The following is a 17,520-nucleotide window of genomic DNA, read 5'->3' as shown; positions in this document are numbered from 1 at the left end:
TGGAATCTCAGAATGCCACCTGGCACCGATAATGAAAACAAGATAATAGTCTAGTTTAAATGTGGGACGAGATCCCAGTTTTCCCACACTGCTTACGCAGGGCAAGATAAAAATCTTAAACCGATGCAAAAATGTCTAATGGCAGATGCCACTTGTCTGCAATTTGGCATAATGGGGCCAATGTCAGCGTACTGGAACATTCGGAAGCAACTTCCCGTTCGATCAGGTTGAATAAAGGAGAATGCATCAGTCACTTTAATACAAACTACACATGCAGCAATTATTTTGTTGTTTTTGTGGGACTTATTTTTTTTAGATTTAAATGAAAAGATGAAGACACTGAAATTAAGTCAAACAAAATGTGGCAATACGGTAATGCATATTTATAATTTAAAACGTTTTGATAAAGGCAGTTCACACAAAATGCTTTGTAACAACAAAAGGTGCAAAATCAAAACATGATGTTGCCTGATTGAAGTTTCATGGCTGCTATTTACCATATTTTAGGCAACTGCCAAATGCTCAGTTTGTTCTGGCATTATAAAACTAGCCTCTGAATTTGTGAACAACATGCAAATAAAACCAGTCAGGCACGGGAAGGTTGTCATTAACTGTGGAGACATCAGTCTTGGCTGTACAGTATGCTTCCAATAAGCAGCTGGAAATCTTCACCAAACACATTTCTGTAAAATGTTCTACTTTGCCCTACAAAAAGTAAATTTCTATTCATTAATTGTGGAAAGACATTTTGAATTATACATGGTTATCAGTTTTGGCAGAACTTGTGGAGAATTTTTTTTGATTTGTAAACGTTTGTAGTTGGTTTACATTTTCCATGCCACTAGACTGCTTCCATACCGGTCTGTGCTCCTTATAGACCAGCCCACATTTATTCCTTTATGTCTTTTAGTTGCCTTCGTGTGAGAGTGTGCATATACACATATGTAGCTGTGTGGGAGTCTGTGGGTGTGTGACTGAGAGTGGGTTTCTAGCTGCTGTGCAACTGTGTTCTCACAGTGGAAAGAGTCGATACAGGCAACAAATATGCACTGTCAACTACATCCACTTTCTAATATCTGCAGCTTAAAAGCCACACATTTCGGTTTGAGCTGGCTTGAATATACAGAGTTGTGCCCAACTGCAGATTCTTCAGAATTCTTTAAACGTCATATAAGAAAATAAAAATGAGATTTTCAGTACAGCTGGTTTGCTGCAAATAAAATCTTAATGAGATTTAAAGCAGACATTGGATATTCTAAGACAAATCAAAGTGCATTTCATGAACATTTACTTTTTCCGAGGTGTACATTATGGATGGACACAATCTAAAATTGAGTGTATGGACTTTATATTAATTTCATATCAGATATACACTATGCACCAGGAGAGACATATCCCTCTGTATTCAAGCAGAAGAGATTGTTACTCAAATGGCAATCATTTTAAATACATTTTCCAACTGATTATTATAAGCTTGCAAATGATTTTATCAACAAATTAAATTGCCAGTAAAAATGGGTGGATCATTCAATTTTGATATGGCTTCTCAAGCTCAATAGTGTTTTTGTCCAAATATGTAAATTCCTTCTCATTCAGAGGAAGGAGAACAAATTAATAAAGAAAGAAAAAACAGTAAGGCAACAGACTGCACCTGTTGAATGGAGAGCCTCTCACTGACATCAATCTGACATCAATGGTAACGCAAAATATGTGACATCTTTGTCATATGACATCACCAGAGTACTTATGTAGGGAGAATACACAAGTGACATTTTCTGCATGGTACAAAAGAGCTTTTATTAAAATGTCTTTTCTGAACAAACTCTATAAAGAATACAAATATTAGCCACTTCACAAAATAAGGAGGACAGCATGAGACATTATAGATGTCCTCTGGATGTGCTGAGGCATTTTACTTTTAGTAATCTTCTACCAGAGTTCATCTTTTTCATTACTGATGTAAACATTAGGTGTGAACTCACCAGCTTGTCAAGCGTCTCTTTGCCAACGGTGGCCACTTTGAGCGCGGGGACCCTTTCACACGTGCATCCTTCCAGGAGATAAATCCCTGATGGTCGAGCACTCTGGTCGGTGTCGAAGTAGAACAAGAGATTCTGATAAAGTGCAAAAAATTTCTCATGCCATTTGCTGTTTTCTGTGGTCTTCTTGCACAGATACCCTCGCTTGGTGCCCTCTTTACGCGCGACAACGGAGAGATACAGAGCGTGTCCCTCATTGTATCGAACACTCTTCTGCATTTTCCGTCTTGGTTTATTGTGAATTCACTCGTTTGTCACCATATCCCACGCGGTTTTAACTTTCCACCTTGGATGTTCGGTGAAATAAGGAGCAACAGAGGCTGCGCGCGGGAAAGTTGCAAAGCACAAGCGCACGGACTCATCCAAACGAATTCGGAGCCCCATCCATACTGGCCAAAACAAAACTTTTCAGCCCCAACGAATAGCACTGAGTGTAAACGCGTTCAGTTCACACAGCAAAATGAGCAATAGTAGTGGACAGACGCGGAGAGAGATGTATCCTCTTAAAGAGACAGCCCCTCTCCCTCTCTTGTGGCTAAACACAGTTTTTCATGATCGGGTGTAACGAAAGCTCAGGCAGAGCGACTCACTGATTGTAATGAGGGGGTGGGGCGACGCGCAGTTTTAATGAGGGGGCGGTGCAACGCGACGCGCACTACAGTACATCATTCAGGTGCAATTAGGCGCCTTACACATTATGTAAATGTGGCTCACTAGTATTACTGCGTAAATACACAGTAATAGTAAAGAGTTTAATGTGTGACCAAGTATCTTTTGAAAAAATTAACATGCTTTAAGCTTTTAACAAATGTGTAACACAACAAAAACGGATGAATTCACGACACTCTATTGTAAATATACATTTATAATGCTTCAAAAACACAGTTTGAGTGTCTTTTTTTTACTTGTTTACAATGTTGTGATGAATATATTATGTGATGACAGCTGCTTATATGGCATTTAAGTAGCAGGTCATTTATAATAATTTAGCAGTAATTCACTCATTTTGAAGATTCAGTTTGAATAAGTTTACTTTAAATTGAGAGTTTTTGAGCAACCCATGTAGCGCATCTAAAATTGTTTAAATGACAAGTCAAAATATTGCCATGTAATTTCAACCAAAAGCAATCCAGTATAACTTCAAACCAATGCACGTGTGAATAAGGAAGAAAGACACAGGAGGGTTTCATGTTCTCAGTCTGCTTTTATGAAGAATAATTATCATTCACCGCAGGCTTCACCTTTGGAGGACAATTCGATTACAGAGGCAACTTGAATTAGCACTGACAACAGAGAAGAGAATGACACCACAATTTAGAAAATTATTCTAGATTTTCCAATTTAATCACAACAACACTAACAATTTCATTAAGACCCATCATTTTGTTCCTTTGAGCACAAATACAGCTTTTACTTTCATCATATCTTCTGGTCAAAGTACATGTACTGGTAAAGCACTTTCATATGAGTGTATCTATAAAGACAAGATATTTAAACTTGTGTTGATCTATTGCCTTAAAGAAGGAAATAGATAATATTCAATGCATCAGTTCCTGTTTGTGGGTTTGTTTTTGTTTTGTTGCAACCTCTACTATATCTGGGGACTACACTGTCTCCAATCCAGTAATGTTTCCTTGTTGGTGATATTCCAGGCATCAGATAACAGTCTCACCATTTTCCTATGATTTTAAAAAGAGAGGAGAAACAATACATCATGTTACTTGTTTAAAAAATAAATAAATAAATAAATAAAAAAGTATTTGTATGCTAATGCAGCATCTTTAGTGAACTGTTACCTAATGATTCATAATTTACCTTAACCTATTGACCTTAATAATTTAAATAATATAGCCAAATCTATCAAGGCACTTGCAGTTTCAGTGGCTAGATTATACTGGAAAAATGAAAGTGCTTTAGTAAACAAAGACTGAAATGCATAATGCATACTGCACAATTAAGAGCGTCGCACACCTGACAAGACGAGAGAGAGAGACGCACAAAGCTGTCTCAACTCCTTAAATACTCCCGCTGCCCCTCACTGAGACTGGTGTGGCACAAAGGTGGACCTCATTCACAGGTGCCACCTGGCCCCACCCTACTTGCTACATGTACTATCAAAACATTTGTTTCCATGGAAACAATTGATCCTGTACTCAAACCATTTCAATTGAAGGATGAAATGGTATTAACCAATCATATTAACATTCAAAACATTCATCCATATTAACATCTTGGTGAGAACATTCATGCAACAGGACAAACTGGCTTGTCCATGAAAAGTATCTATGCAAAGTGGTTGACACTCAATGAGGATATTCTATGTTTCTACAGCTCTGACATTAATTATTGCTTCCCTGCAATGATTCTATTTTGTTGATTTTGCAGATATGATTCAATAGTGATAACGGATGTTACTTCCATCCCAAGATGGATCCAAACAGCAAAATCATGTACTGAAAAAAATGCATCTCAACACAAACAATCATCAAAAACAACATCTATTCAACCTTATTCGATTTTAGACATGTCTTTCATTAAAAAGCGTAACATTTGTTCTTAAGGAAGCTCCTCCACAATCACGACAGAGTTTTGTCATTGTGTAACCAATCAGCACACATACCTCCGGCTGTTCACGAGAGCCTCCAACTCTTTGGATTTGAGAGCAGCTGTCCTGAGGATTGACTCCGGGATTTCTGCCAGACGTGCTACATTTAGCCCGTAACTCCTGGCCGCTGCGCCTTCAGTCAGCTGATAGAGAAATGTGATGAACTCTGGGTGCACCTCCTCCTCTGAAAGAACCAACAACAACCTTTAGACAACGCTCTGCCCAAATTCACAGTGATCATCAGAAGACTGATTATGACATGAGAAAAGAAATTTGAATAAAGTGAATCTTTGAATACAAGGTCTGTGTTTGAAAATCCTATTAATGATTGTATCAACTAAATAACCTGATTGCCCAACACATTTCTGCAACAGCTTAAAAGCCTGTCTTGACCTCATAAATCAAAGTAAATCAAACACTGTGTTAAATATAATGGTGTGGGAGGTTGATGTGACATGATTTGTAGGTGTTCATGGTTAACATAAATTAAAGCTTATGTCTTAAAGTACTATATTGTTTTTGCTTTTTCACATAGTTATGAGCAAATGAGCAGACCACTATGCAACAGGATTACAATCAGACACCTATCTTTCTTCTTGCTTGGAATTCTTTATTTTCTACCTTTCTCAAAAATGTTCAACTCTTTTGCAATTGTATCTTCTAAAGTACTGAACGTGACACGATCGGTTCACCTGACTGAAGTGTTATACAGATTACACAATGTACTATGACTGATTTCCATAAAAATCAATTTCACATGAAAGCATCTCTTACATTGCATGTTGCAATGTAAACTCAACCATTTCTCATCTTTTACATTTTCAATCCAATATTTGTAAGAAAGGCTTGTAAACAAACAACACAGTGTATTGACTAATGCTTTATGGGTTAGTTTGTTACTGTATTTTATGACCTGAATCACTGTAAAGCTGTACAGAAAGCATCCTGAAGCACATTAAAAGCACAAGAAAGAACATTTGGGCAAACAGTCACTAAAAGGAGAATGAGCTGTAGATAATTCTCAAAACTCTGAAAGATAAAGCAGCTAATGGATGAGATCTGTTGTCTATCATAACAAATAAGGACAGACATACAAAAGAACAGTTTTTGAATGCTAAATCGGTCGCATTATATTGCAATTTCTGAAATTTGAAAAGGCTGTTTTTAAAATAAATGTCCTGCTTTTTGAATTTGGAGCATTTCAAACATTAACATTTTGTCATTTTCATGTTTTTATTCACTTTGGGCAATTGAGAGGGTTTGGAAAACTACTCAGGCCGTCAAAAAACTTAAAGCAAGCAGGCGAGCATGGATAGACAGTCCTGAATTTGAGTTCGGTTCTGAGATCCAGTTAGAAAATCAAGCCTTATTTGCAAATATTTACATTAGGGCTGTCAATAGATTCTAATACACAAAAGACAATGTTACTTATCATATTTATTTATTGATACCACAGCCTTTTGCGTTTAATAATCACACTTGGACATATTGAGATTTTATTTAGGTTAATTATGCTTTCAAACATTAATTTACATCAAAAATATGTCAAATTACATGACATTCAGCACAACAGACTGCACTTCCGGTATGGCCCGAATCCCAAAAAAACTATTTAGATGAGCCGGTTCTTTTGAATATACAGAGTGAAGCATACAGCACTTCCGGTCTAGTCCAGTTATAGTATTAATCTTACACTGATGTGCAAGTTATGAATGTCCAACTCAAAATTATATCAGAACTGTTAAAGTCTTACAAGCTTGAAGTACAACATTAGACAACAGAACACTAAACTAAACTGTCGCTGGAACTGTTCCTGTTATGTCATGTGACTTTAGACCTGTCAGACTTTAAATCAAGCAGTGACTGGTTGTTCAAAGGACAATATTTAATTAAAGATACATGAGTTTTGTAATACAAGGAATTTATATATTTTTTAAAAACAAATGAAAGAAATATGCTACCATATGTATGTATATCTTGTTTGTTTAGATAAAGTCCAGATATAGCCTAGTTAGGATCAATTATTGCACATATCTAAAAGGTCAGCAAACACACCTTTTATAAGAATTGTATTCAATTTATTTCTGATTTGTTAAATCTGCTCTTTAGAAATCTTAAAGGATCTCATCATTTGGCAACAGAGGAGAGCAGGAGAGTAATTCCAATAAGAATTGCATTTCCCATTTCAAAATAATTCTTCCTCAAAATACTAAAAGAACTACTGGAACCGTTAAGGAACCGGAATTGTTAAATTCCTAATGATTCCCATCCCATCCAGTAGTAAGTATAATAAATCTGTAAATACATAAATATTAGAAGGCACAATCATATATTGTGAAATATTTTAACTTCAGAAAACACTGCAAACTTGTTGAACATGTCCATAGTTAATGTGAAGAACTACACCTGAGGTTATGGCACCTGTGAGAAATTGAGGGGAACTGACTTCATACAGTTTAGTTCTGAGAAAATGTCTCTTAATTTTCCTGCAGATGCCACTCTATATTTTGTTATATAATACAATTACAGTTACATTTTTTAGGTGTGACTTGGTGTGTAAACTGGTATATGAAAAGGTGATGCACGTAGCTGATGCAGTGTGTTGTTGGAGATGCACACCATCAGAAGTGCTCTCTGGCTCATTGAGCAGGAAAGCCATGTGATAGTTCCCCACATGTTGCGGGTACAGCTGCTCCAGCTCACATAACGGAGGGTAGTGGGTCACAAACAATGTCAGACACTTCACCTGCAGAAACACAGAGAAGAGAAATGAAGTAGAAAATAAATGCAATTATTCTAGCTACACTTATCTGATTAAAACTTAAAAGTGAAGTGTGTCATTTCTGCGCCACTAGTGTCAAAATAATTGCAAAAATAATACAATTTTCCTGAAATCTCTCCCCATCTTGCATTAATCAGACAATCAAATAGCCCTTCCCTTAACTCACTGAATGTATTTTGGTTTTGGCAGCATTCGGAGTAAATTCTAGAAACTGTTGTGTGTGAAAATCCCAGGAGATCAGCAGTTACAGAAATACTCAAACCAGCCCAAATGGCACCAACAATCATGCCACTCCAAATGGTGCCAAAAACAATAAACATCCAGTGAGGGGCAGTTCTGTGGACGGAAACGCCTTGTTGATGAGAGAGGTCAACAGAGAATGGCCAGACTGGTTCAAAATAACAAAGTCTACGGTAACTCCGATACCACTCTGTACAATTGTGGAAAGAAGAATATAATCTCAGAATGCAATTTTGAGATGCAGGTGCTCTTTTAGAGGCAAGAGGGGGACCTACACAATAATAGGCAGGAGGTTTTAATGTTGTGGCTGATCGGTGTATGAACATTATTTGTGGCCTGGCAGACTGTATGCAAGTAGTGGTATTGCCTCACCAATATGCACACATTTCATTGCAGAAGGGGAGGTGTTCATTTCTTCATTTATTGATGTGTATGTCTTTTCAGCGGGCTCTGGGGAGGCAATGTGCTGGAGTGTGAATATGAGACATAAGGATGGGGGATTCCGACAAGAGCAATGAAGCAGAACAAGAGACGTGAGGCTGCTTGTGACATTACGTTTTTAGTTTTGCTGACAAAAGTCAAATTTTGGCAGGTCAGAAGATTACACTTAGGTAACCATGAGGGTGTACAGATGAACATACTGTAGAATGGACAGAATCAAAGAGAATGATATTTGTGCACTGTAAATCTTATCACTGATATTTATGTCTTGTGTTTCTCTCGTTGCAGAGGCAAGATCTTTTACACATCATTTATTAGAGGCACTCTTCACTTTGACTGATGGAGGTTGATGTCATAAATCACACCTAAAACCAAATCCTACATCATGTTACCACACAAGATAAACACTCTTAGGGACTATTCACTCAATGTGTCATTAAGGTTAAAAAAGCAAGCACATAAAGCATCCTCCCAATCAGCCACACCTTTATTCTGGGGCCCCAGCCTGATTGGTGGGAATCGCTAACAGAATAACAGTAACATTCAAAAGTCCCTGTCCAGAGGGCTGTTAACAGGATACACTTCTATAACATTTCTCAGTTCTGTTCTCACTTCACGAGAGAGAGACTATAACAGATTACACCAACATTCTGAATATCTGTCCAACATTCTTAGCCTTTATCTGAGAGAGAGAGAGAGAGAGAGAGAGAGAGAGAGAGAGAGAGAGAGAGCAGAAGATCAACCAAGTCTCACTACAAGAGACTATTGCAATGCCAAGTTCGGAATCCCAATACCAGGAAGATAACCACAGTAGTCAAGGTTTAGCGCTGGCAAGCAAACCTTCTCTTCAAGTTTAGTGTATCTGCATGTTCCAGATAAAGACACTTGAGACGACATAGGGCTGTATATCTGTGTGTTCCAGATTGTGAGAACCCTCTATGTGCTTCCAGGAGATCCTCGTTGCTCAGCTCATTCATGTCCAAGGCTGTTGAATCTGAATTCAGCTCCTTCCCCACTGTAACGTGGCCCTGAATCCCAATGGAAGACGTCGCTATCACCGAACTCATCGACCGGTCAAGAAGCATGTATATATCAATACCAAACCTTTTTTCCAGAGACCTCGCTGCAGATAGATTAAAATAGATCAAAGATAAATTAGGAAGAGTCACTATTGTTTTAGCTGAAATTCAGGGACAAAGTCTTATTTTTGCTCATATTTATGCACCTAGCATTGATGACCAGGGCTTTTTTTTAAAAGTCACCTTAAGTGACGTGATTAATAATCACCAAAAACTTTGGTGTCCTGTGTGAGGTCCAGTTAATTTCAGGAAATGCTATTGCTAACGTCTACATGCCAACCATGGTTGCTGGACTACTGTGAGTCCTAATATTTCCTTCTTCCTAATATATTAACAATTTCTTCATGTGCAAAAAAAATAAAAAAAATTTGAAGACTAAACAGAAATCAGAAGAAATTATCTACCATTTAAAATACAATATTTTTAAGATTCTTTTTTACAAAGTTAAAGTTTAGTGTCAAATTGAGTAAATATAGTGCTATACATTTTTTAGCAATTTTATGTTTGTTAATTACAATATTAAATTGTGTGATATATCAACATTGTATCAGCCACCCTGCCTCTGGATACTGTCATCTACAACTTAAAAAACCCATATCAGTTTTTTGAAGTATAAGCTGGACTTTTCTTCTTTTCTTTTTTTACAAGACCAATGAAAAACTAGACGCCACTGAGAAGAGGTAGAGTCCTTCAAGGCCAAAGTATTGCACAACACTAAAAGGAAAAAAAGTCTTTGTCTTATACTCTTATAAAGTTCCAAAAGACATTTCAGCAACTTAAGCCCACCTCCTCACTACTTCGATTTTCAGATATCTCAGCCTAGATTGGCTCGCTCTAAATATTGAAGAGCGACTCTGCCTGCCTCTCACATGTGCTCAGATAGCTTTGCTATGGCAACCAGCGCTGCTTCACTGCCTTCTTGCCCACAGAAGGAAGTTCTGCTGTAAGGCTGTTCACAATGCAGCATTCAAGGGTGTTACACAACAAACGTATTTACATTCTTAAATACAGCGCAGGTGAATGAACGCACAGGATGAGCCTTGTTGCCAAGGAGATGTGCAGACACTCTCTGCAAGATGCTGCCAGGACACATGTATGTTCTGTTAAAGCAAACGGGCTTCAACAAAAAGCTATTCTAGTGTTAAGGACGAAATTTCAACGTGAAGTGCATGCTTGAACAAATATTGAAGCATTTTATTTTTTAACCTCTGCAAGAGCACAGTGTCACAACTCAAGCCATACAGCAATGACCTGAGTGCAAAATGTTCATCATTGTTTTTCTAAATGGATTTAAGTTTGCATAACAAGACAAGATTTTTACAGTTTTGTGAAAAAAAATCAAGGAAATGTGAGTGGTACTTGCCTTGATGCTAGGGTGTGGTAGGTGATTGCAGGACATTGATATGGGTTTACTTAGGTGTTCTGGATTGTTGCTTACTGGCTCAAGTCAAAAGAAGCCATTTCCAAGTCTCATTTATATTTGGGGGCCTAGATATGTCTGTGGCTCCATATCAAAGAAAATATATGCAAATAATTTGCTGTTTTTTAATTTGCCAAATAAATCAATAATAAAATCAATTATGAAAAGTAATGCAAAATTAGAGGTATCGTTCATGTCGGAAGCACAAAAGATAAGGGACAATTTATGTGCAAGTTTTATACTTTTATATTGTCTAAAAGTAATAAGACGCAGGAAGGATATCCTCCTGAGACCTGAGTGTGAATGCTTTGTGCATTTTTCATTTCTCTTTTTGTTTTTTGAAACTACAGTTGAAGTCAGAAGTTTACATACACATTAGCCAAATATATTTAAACTCTGTTTTTCACAATTCCTGACATTTAATCATAGAAAACATTCCCTGTATTGAGTCAGTTAGGATCACTACTTTATTTTAGAAATGTGAAATGTCAGAATAATAGTAGAGAGAATTATTTATTTCTGATTTTTTCATTTCATCGCACGAGTCAGGTTTGTAGGACTCCTTGCTTGCACATGCTTTTTCAGTTCTGCCCACAAATTATCAGATTGAGGTCAGGGCTTTGTGATGGCTACTACAATACCTTGACTTTGTCCTTAAGCCATTTTTCCACAATTTTGGAGGTATGCGTGGGGTCACCGTCCATTTGGAAGACCCATTTGCGGCCGAGCTTTGACTTCCTGGCTGATATCTTGAGATGTTGCTTCCATATATACACATATTTTCCTTTCTCATGATGCCATCTATTTTGTGAAGTGCACCAGTTCCTCCTGCAGCAAAGCACCCCCCAAAACATGATGCTGCTGCCACCCCCATGCTTCACGGTTGGGATGTTCTTCAGCTCGCAAGACTCACCCTTTTTCCTCCAAACATAACAATGGTCATTATGGCCAAACAGTTCAATTTTTGTTTCATCAGACCAGAGGACATTTCTCCAAAAAGTAAGATCTTTATCCTCATGTGCACTTGCAAAATGTAGACTGGCTTTTTTATGGTGGTTTTTGAGCAGTGGCTTTTTCCTTGCTGAGCAGCCTTTCAGGTTATATCGATATGGGAATCGCTTTTACTTTGGATATATATATATATATATATATATATATATATACACACACACACACACACACACACACACCTGTCTACACGTTTCCTCTAGTATATACCACAAGGTCCTTTGTTGTTGTTCTGGGATTGATTTGCACTTTACACACCAAACTACGTTCATCTCTAGGAGACAGAATGCGTCTCCTTCCTCTGCGGTATGATGGTCGCATGGTGTTTATACTTGCGTACTATTGTTTGTACAGATGAATGTGGTACCTTCAGGCATTTGGAAATTGCTCCCAAGGATGAACCAGACTTGTGGAGGTCCACAATGTTTTTTTTGAGGTCTGTGTGTCTTTGCCCACTTTAACCTTTTACTCTTTTTTTTTTCTGTTTCAAAAGTGGCTTTTTCTTTGCAATTCTTCCCATAAGGCTGCATCACTGAGTCTCCTCTTTACTGTTGGACATGAAACTGGTGTTGAGCGGGTAGAATTCAATGAAGCTGTCAGCTGAGGACATGTGAGGCATCTATTTCTCAAACTAGAGACTCTGGTGTACTTATCCTCTTGTTTAGTTGTACATCTGTCCTTCCACATCTCTTTCTGTCCTTGTTAGAGCCAGTTGTCCTTTGTCTTTGAAGACTGTAGTGTACACCTTTGTATGAAATCTTTCAAGATTTTTCTTTCAACCCATTTCAAGCATTGTTTAGCCTTCATTCCTCCAAAAAATGAATGACAGATGATTTTCTAGAGAAAGCGGTTTCTTTTTTTGACATTTGTACCTAATATTGACCTTAAGAAATACAAGTCAATTGCACACTGTGGCAACTCAAAAACAAACACAAAGACAATGTTAAACTTCATTTAACGAACCAAATAGTTTTCAGCTGTGTTTGATAAAATGGCAAGTGATTTTCTAGAACCAAATTAGCAATTTAGCATGATTACTCAAGAATAAGGTGTTGGAGTGATGGCTGCTGTCTAGATTGGATAAAAAAATGACTTTTTCAAATGTGATGGTGCTGATACATTTGTGATGTCCTGACTATACTTTGTGATTAGTTGAATGCCACTTTGGTGGTTTATAGTACCAATTTCCTTCCGAAACAACAAAATCTGTACATTATTCAAAACTTTTGGCCGCCATTGTGTGTGTATATATATATATATATATATGTATAGAAACTGAAGGGTCCTTAAACAAGCTCTCATAATGAATCTCGAACTGACTGACAAATTCACTTGTGAAATGAATTGCTGTGAACTGTATGCCAATGATTGACTTATGTTCAATAACATGGTAGTAAAAAATACATTGTATTTGTAAGATGTTTATATAATATATATTAGGGATGGGCGATATCTTATCGTTTGCGATATATCGTTGAAAATTCTCCTCACGATAAAAATGTGTCTCCTCACGATAATAACGATAAGTCTAGTTGATGACGTAGTTTTGTGCGCGCAGCGATTCACTGTTCACGTGCGGACATTCTCTGTGCGGAGTGAAAACAAGCATGGCGGAAGGCGGACGTGAGGCTGAGGAGGAGCTTGTTGTTAGCGAGGAGCTACCTCCACAATTTGGAACTGGTTTGGTTACAGAAAATCAGATGAGGAGCAAACTACCGTAATATGCAAAGTTTGTAGAAAAACGGTGGTTACAAAGAGTGGAAACACGTCCAATTTGTTCCACCATCTGTAACACAAACCAGAGTATGACGAATGTCTGAAGATACGCGAGGCAACGGAGGCGAAAACTACAAGTGGACCTAGGGTTAAGAAATTACAGAAATTATATTTACATTCTAAGAGTGTGTTTCACTCTGAACTTCTTTACTTTATCAGGATTTATTTGCAGTCGTAATTTTGAAATACAACTGAAGACATGGTTGGTGATTGTAACTTTTGCTGTTTGCTTTGCACTATTTTTCCACCATGAGAGTATAAATAAAGAATCTGTGTTTACATTTTAAACTTGTAATTGATTTGAATTATTATTATTGTGTAATTGTTGTTGTGTGATGTTTTTCAGCACAGTCACTGAAACACATCTTAAACATAACATAATCTGATATTTTACAGAAGAAAATTATTTATCGTCATTTGTATTGTTATCGCAATAAATCCCTGAAATTATCGTGATAAATTTTTTAGGCCATATCGCCCATCCCTAATATATATATATATATATATATATATATATATATCATATTTTGATTTCATTTAATTATAATATTTAAAGATAACTATATATAATTATTTAATCATTATCTATTGAATTATTGTTATATGAGGGGCTTTCTCAGCAAATATTTGTGTATGCGATTAATTAATCGGGACATCATGTAATTCATTTGATTAAAAATTGTAATCGATTGACAGCCCTAATATATATATATATATATCTTTTTGATAAACCCATTGATTTTCAATGTTACAATGCACACTGAATTTAGGATTTCTACGTGAAAAAAAGGCATATAATCCTTGTAAATAGTCATTGAGTTTAACAGCATGCCTTTTCAAAATGCCATATCAGATGAAAATAGAGACTAGTCTTTTGACTCAGTGGTTTCAATGTTAACACTTAAGGTTTATTACCAGATGTAGTTTGTTGGTATTTCACCCAAAGACAAATTCTGCTGTGATCAGCGCCATATTGTTTTGTCAAATGAATCGGTGCATCAAAAGTTATCATCAAAAGTTTAACAGAAATAAATTGGTGTAAATTAAATTAAATGATGCATAGCATATAGAAGACACAATGTCCGTGCAGGAGGATGTGCCATCGCATGAGAATGTGCCTCTTGGCACATCCCCAATACAGACTTATAATTAGCAGAGATGATCAGTGCTTCTTGTCAAAGTGCTTTTTGTTTGACAGATCAAGCGAGCAGACCCTGCTACAAGGGCAAATTCACAATGATAAAAAAATCGATTGAAAATTGCCAACCATAGTGATTGAGAGAGAGAATGCAGGGTAAAAGCAAGGGAGAGGGGCCAATTTGAGAACGATAAAGCAGGACTCAAAATAAACATTTTTTACATTTTAACTTGCCCCGTCTATGACAAAAATTCATTTTTTATAGCATTCTATTTGTCATTTGTTTCTTTAAAAAAAAAATGTTTACAATAAAATGTATGTTTCATATTAGCAGTAATAGTTGGAAATGTTACAGTTATACTGGGTCTCACTGACACCAACATTAATTACAGTCCAGATTTTCAAAGGAACAGAAGCAAATTCAATACTACTACTACTACTAATAATAATATTAACTTATTGTTACTACATAAAAAATTATAATATTATTATACAATAGTTTGGCTTTTATTTTGGAGGAAAACTCAAGGAAGACCTTTGAGTTTCTGTGTGAAGTTGACAGTAGTTTTATTATGCATTTTTTGGAGAGTATAAAGTCTTTTTATATTATTCAAATGAATCCGCTATTTGTATTGAAGTCATTATTTGTGATATATAATACCTTTCCGAATAAGGTATTCGGCTTCGGGCACATCCCCAAGTTGTACACCTGAGATAAAACCATAGAGACTTGCAACTATATGCAATACCCAATAGAACCAATCCTCTAGAAACCCAAACAACAGTGCAACCAGCACCTAAAGTGACATTTACCTCCAATATGAACAACTACAGCCAATAAATAATAATCATTTTTAAGCTGTTAATGATTTTGTTGCCAATTCACTGGCTTCTCATTAATCTTTGAAGCAAAATGTGGTGCATGTGTTGAGCAAGTTGATGTTAAGTGACATGCATTGTGACCAAAACATAAAAGATCTGTTGTTAATTGCTTAATTTATAGCAGTTCATTATGTGGTAAAATGATCAAACCAAATTTAATATTATCAGCAAATCACATGTTTGATATGATAATCTAATTTAAAACTCTAGTGTGTCATTTCTGCAGCACCAAGTAGCATTTCAAAAAATAATAACTATTTTCAAACAGGTTTCTCAAACACTCCCCAACTGTTCAGACAAATGATGTCCTGACACATTGGCTCATTGGTTGCTATGCTGGAATGCTCAAACAGCAGACAGAAACAAACAGTCACAGTGTTTACACTTTTCAGGCAAATCAACCAAAGATTATTGTTTTTGAACATTAAACTGGGATAGAAGAAAGTATTCACAGGAGACACACTCTGCTGTATCTCCTTGGATGGACTGGTATGAGATAATTTTTCATTATGTCTCAGGGGGTCTAGACTACCTGGAGTCTAGATAATCTCTTGATGCTTTGCTTCCCAGAAACTCTTTTTATTTTACCCTGAAGCAGTTTGAATAATTGTTTTTAACATCTCTGTCAGAATGGCACATACAATATATTATTGTGTGCTATATTTTCAAAAACTGCCAAATGTAGTCGACTGACAGAGAGCTATAATTAAAAACGTGAATGCTCATCTATTCAAATAAGGCATTGCAACAGGTAATTTCTACTGTTGATTCTGGTCTAAGACACTTTCTCCTCCAGAAAAAGTATGATCATAAACAATTCTGTCCCCACAGACTGTAATTCTAACACAATGTTACTGATGTGATTGTACTCCTGTGAGTCAAAAATGTTGTTACCCAGTCAAATTTGCAAGTTAACATTACACACTGGCGGTGCAAATTAGAGAAATCAGATGCAATTGCCAGATGTCCGAAAATTAAGACAAGAATATGAATTATTCTTTACACAGATTAAAGAGCAACTGCTTGGATTTATGGCTTTTTGTACTATTTAAAGGAATATTTTCGGTTCACTTAGCATTAAGCTAAATCGTCAGCATTTGTGGCATAATGTTGATTACCTAACAAAAAATATTTTTTCCCTCTTTATCTTAAAAAAACAAACAAAAAAAAGGCAAAAATCAATGTTACAGTGAGGCACTAACAATAGAATTGAATGGTGGCCAATTTTTGGATGGTTTAAAAGGCAGAAACATGAAGCTTAAAATTTGATAAAAGCACTTACATTAACACTTCTTTTGATACTTGTGTATTATTTGCAATGAAAAGTTGTAAAATCTTAGTTTTTTTGGACATTTTGGGGTTCAGGGCATTCCGTTGTCATAGCAACAAAATTGTACATGTACAGGTATAGAGATTCCATTCCATTGACTGTTGAATTCCTGCTTTAATTTTTGAGCCAGGAGTGGCATATAATAACCCAACACCAATGTGACAGACTGGTGGAAAGCATGGAAAGACACATGAAATCTATGATTGAAAATCAGGGTTATTCCACCAACTATTGATGTGTCAAGGGCGTGGTTGAGTGTCCATCCAGGGAGAGGGGAAGCAGTAAGGATTCATCCCTGGGTGATAATTAAGTCTAACAGCTGAATCTTGTTGCAGTAATTCGAGAAGAGCAATAAGAGAAGCCAACGACAGAGCATCAGAGAGAGAGAGAGAGAGAGTTAAAGAGTTTAACATTACCTGAACCCCGCTTCCTTATTCCAACAACAACCAGTCCTGCTACAATTTATTTCTGAACTCTTACTAAGGTAAAACATTAGTATTGAGTTGTTTATAAATTAATATGAACTTGTTTTCTTTGCATTATTCGAGATCTGAAAACATGGCATCTTTTTTGTTATTTTGACCAGTTGTCAATGATCACTTTCCATAATCTTAAACATAAAAAAAATATATATATATACTTTTTACATTTTTACAAATGTACATTTTTCTGGGATCTGGAGCAGGGTCTGGATCCAGACCGTGGTTCACTAATTTGACTAAAGAGAAGTCATAATCTGGCATGCAAACATGTTAGGTATATTTGCTCCTAGCAAAGTCT

General features: G+C 36.4%; 2 protein-coding genes across 3 annotated transcripts in view; both read right to left on the bottom strand.

Annotated features, from left to right (window-relative positions):
• Window positions 1–2,562, bottom strand: part of LOC127643299 (ras-specific guanine nucleotide-releasing factor 2-like) — a 96,213-nt gene extending 93,651 nt beyond the window's left edge. For both annotated transcript variants that reach the window (XM_052125978.1, XM_052125979.1), the window contains exon 1: window positions 1,983–2,562. In XM_052125978.1, coding sequence (XP_051981938.1) covers window positions 1,983–2,258 — 276 coding nt within the window. In that variant the 5' untranslated portion in view covers window positions 2,259–2,562. The remainder of the gene's footprint in view (window positions 1–1,982) is intronic.
• Window positions 2,563–3,232: 670 nt separating this feature from the next.
• The window catches only part of LOC127643296 (DNA mismatch repair protein Msh3-like), an 81,581-nt gene continuing 67,293 nt past the window's right edge, over window positions 3,233–17,520 (bottom strand). Inside the window, exons 22-24 of the mRNA XM_052125975.1 lie at window positions 7,264–7,390; window positions 4,660–4,828; window positions 3,233–3,718 (exon numbers count right to left, since the gene is read on the bottom strand). Of these exons, the coding sequence (XP_051981935.1) occupies window positions 3,631–3,718; window positions 4,660–4,828; window positions 7,264–7,390 (384 nt within the window). The 3' untranslated portion in view covers window positions 3,233–3,630. The remainder of the gene's footprint in view (window positions 3,719–4,659; window positions 4,829–7,263; window positions 7,391–17,520) is intronic.

The sequence above is a fragment of the Xyrauchen texanus genome, chromosome 4 (genome assembly GCF_025860055.1).
Source record: "Xyrauchen texanus isolate HMW12.3.18 chromosome 4, RBS_HiC_50CHRs, whole genome shotgun sequence".
Classification (NCBI taxonomy): Eukaryota; Metazoa; Chordata; class Actinopteri; order Cypriniformes; family Catostomidae; genus Xyrauchen; species Xyrauchen texanus.
The sequence above is the reverse complement of the archived record's forward strand: the minus strand, read 5'-3'. Positions and strand labels throughout refer to the sequence as shown.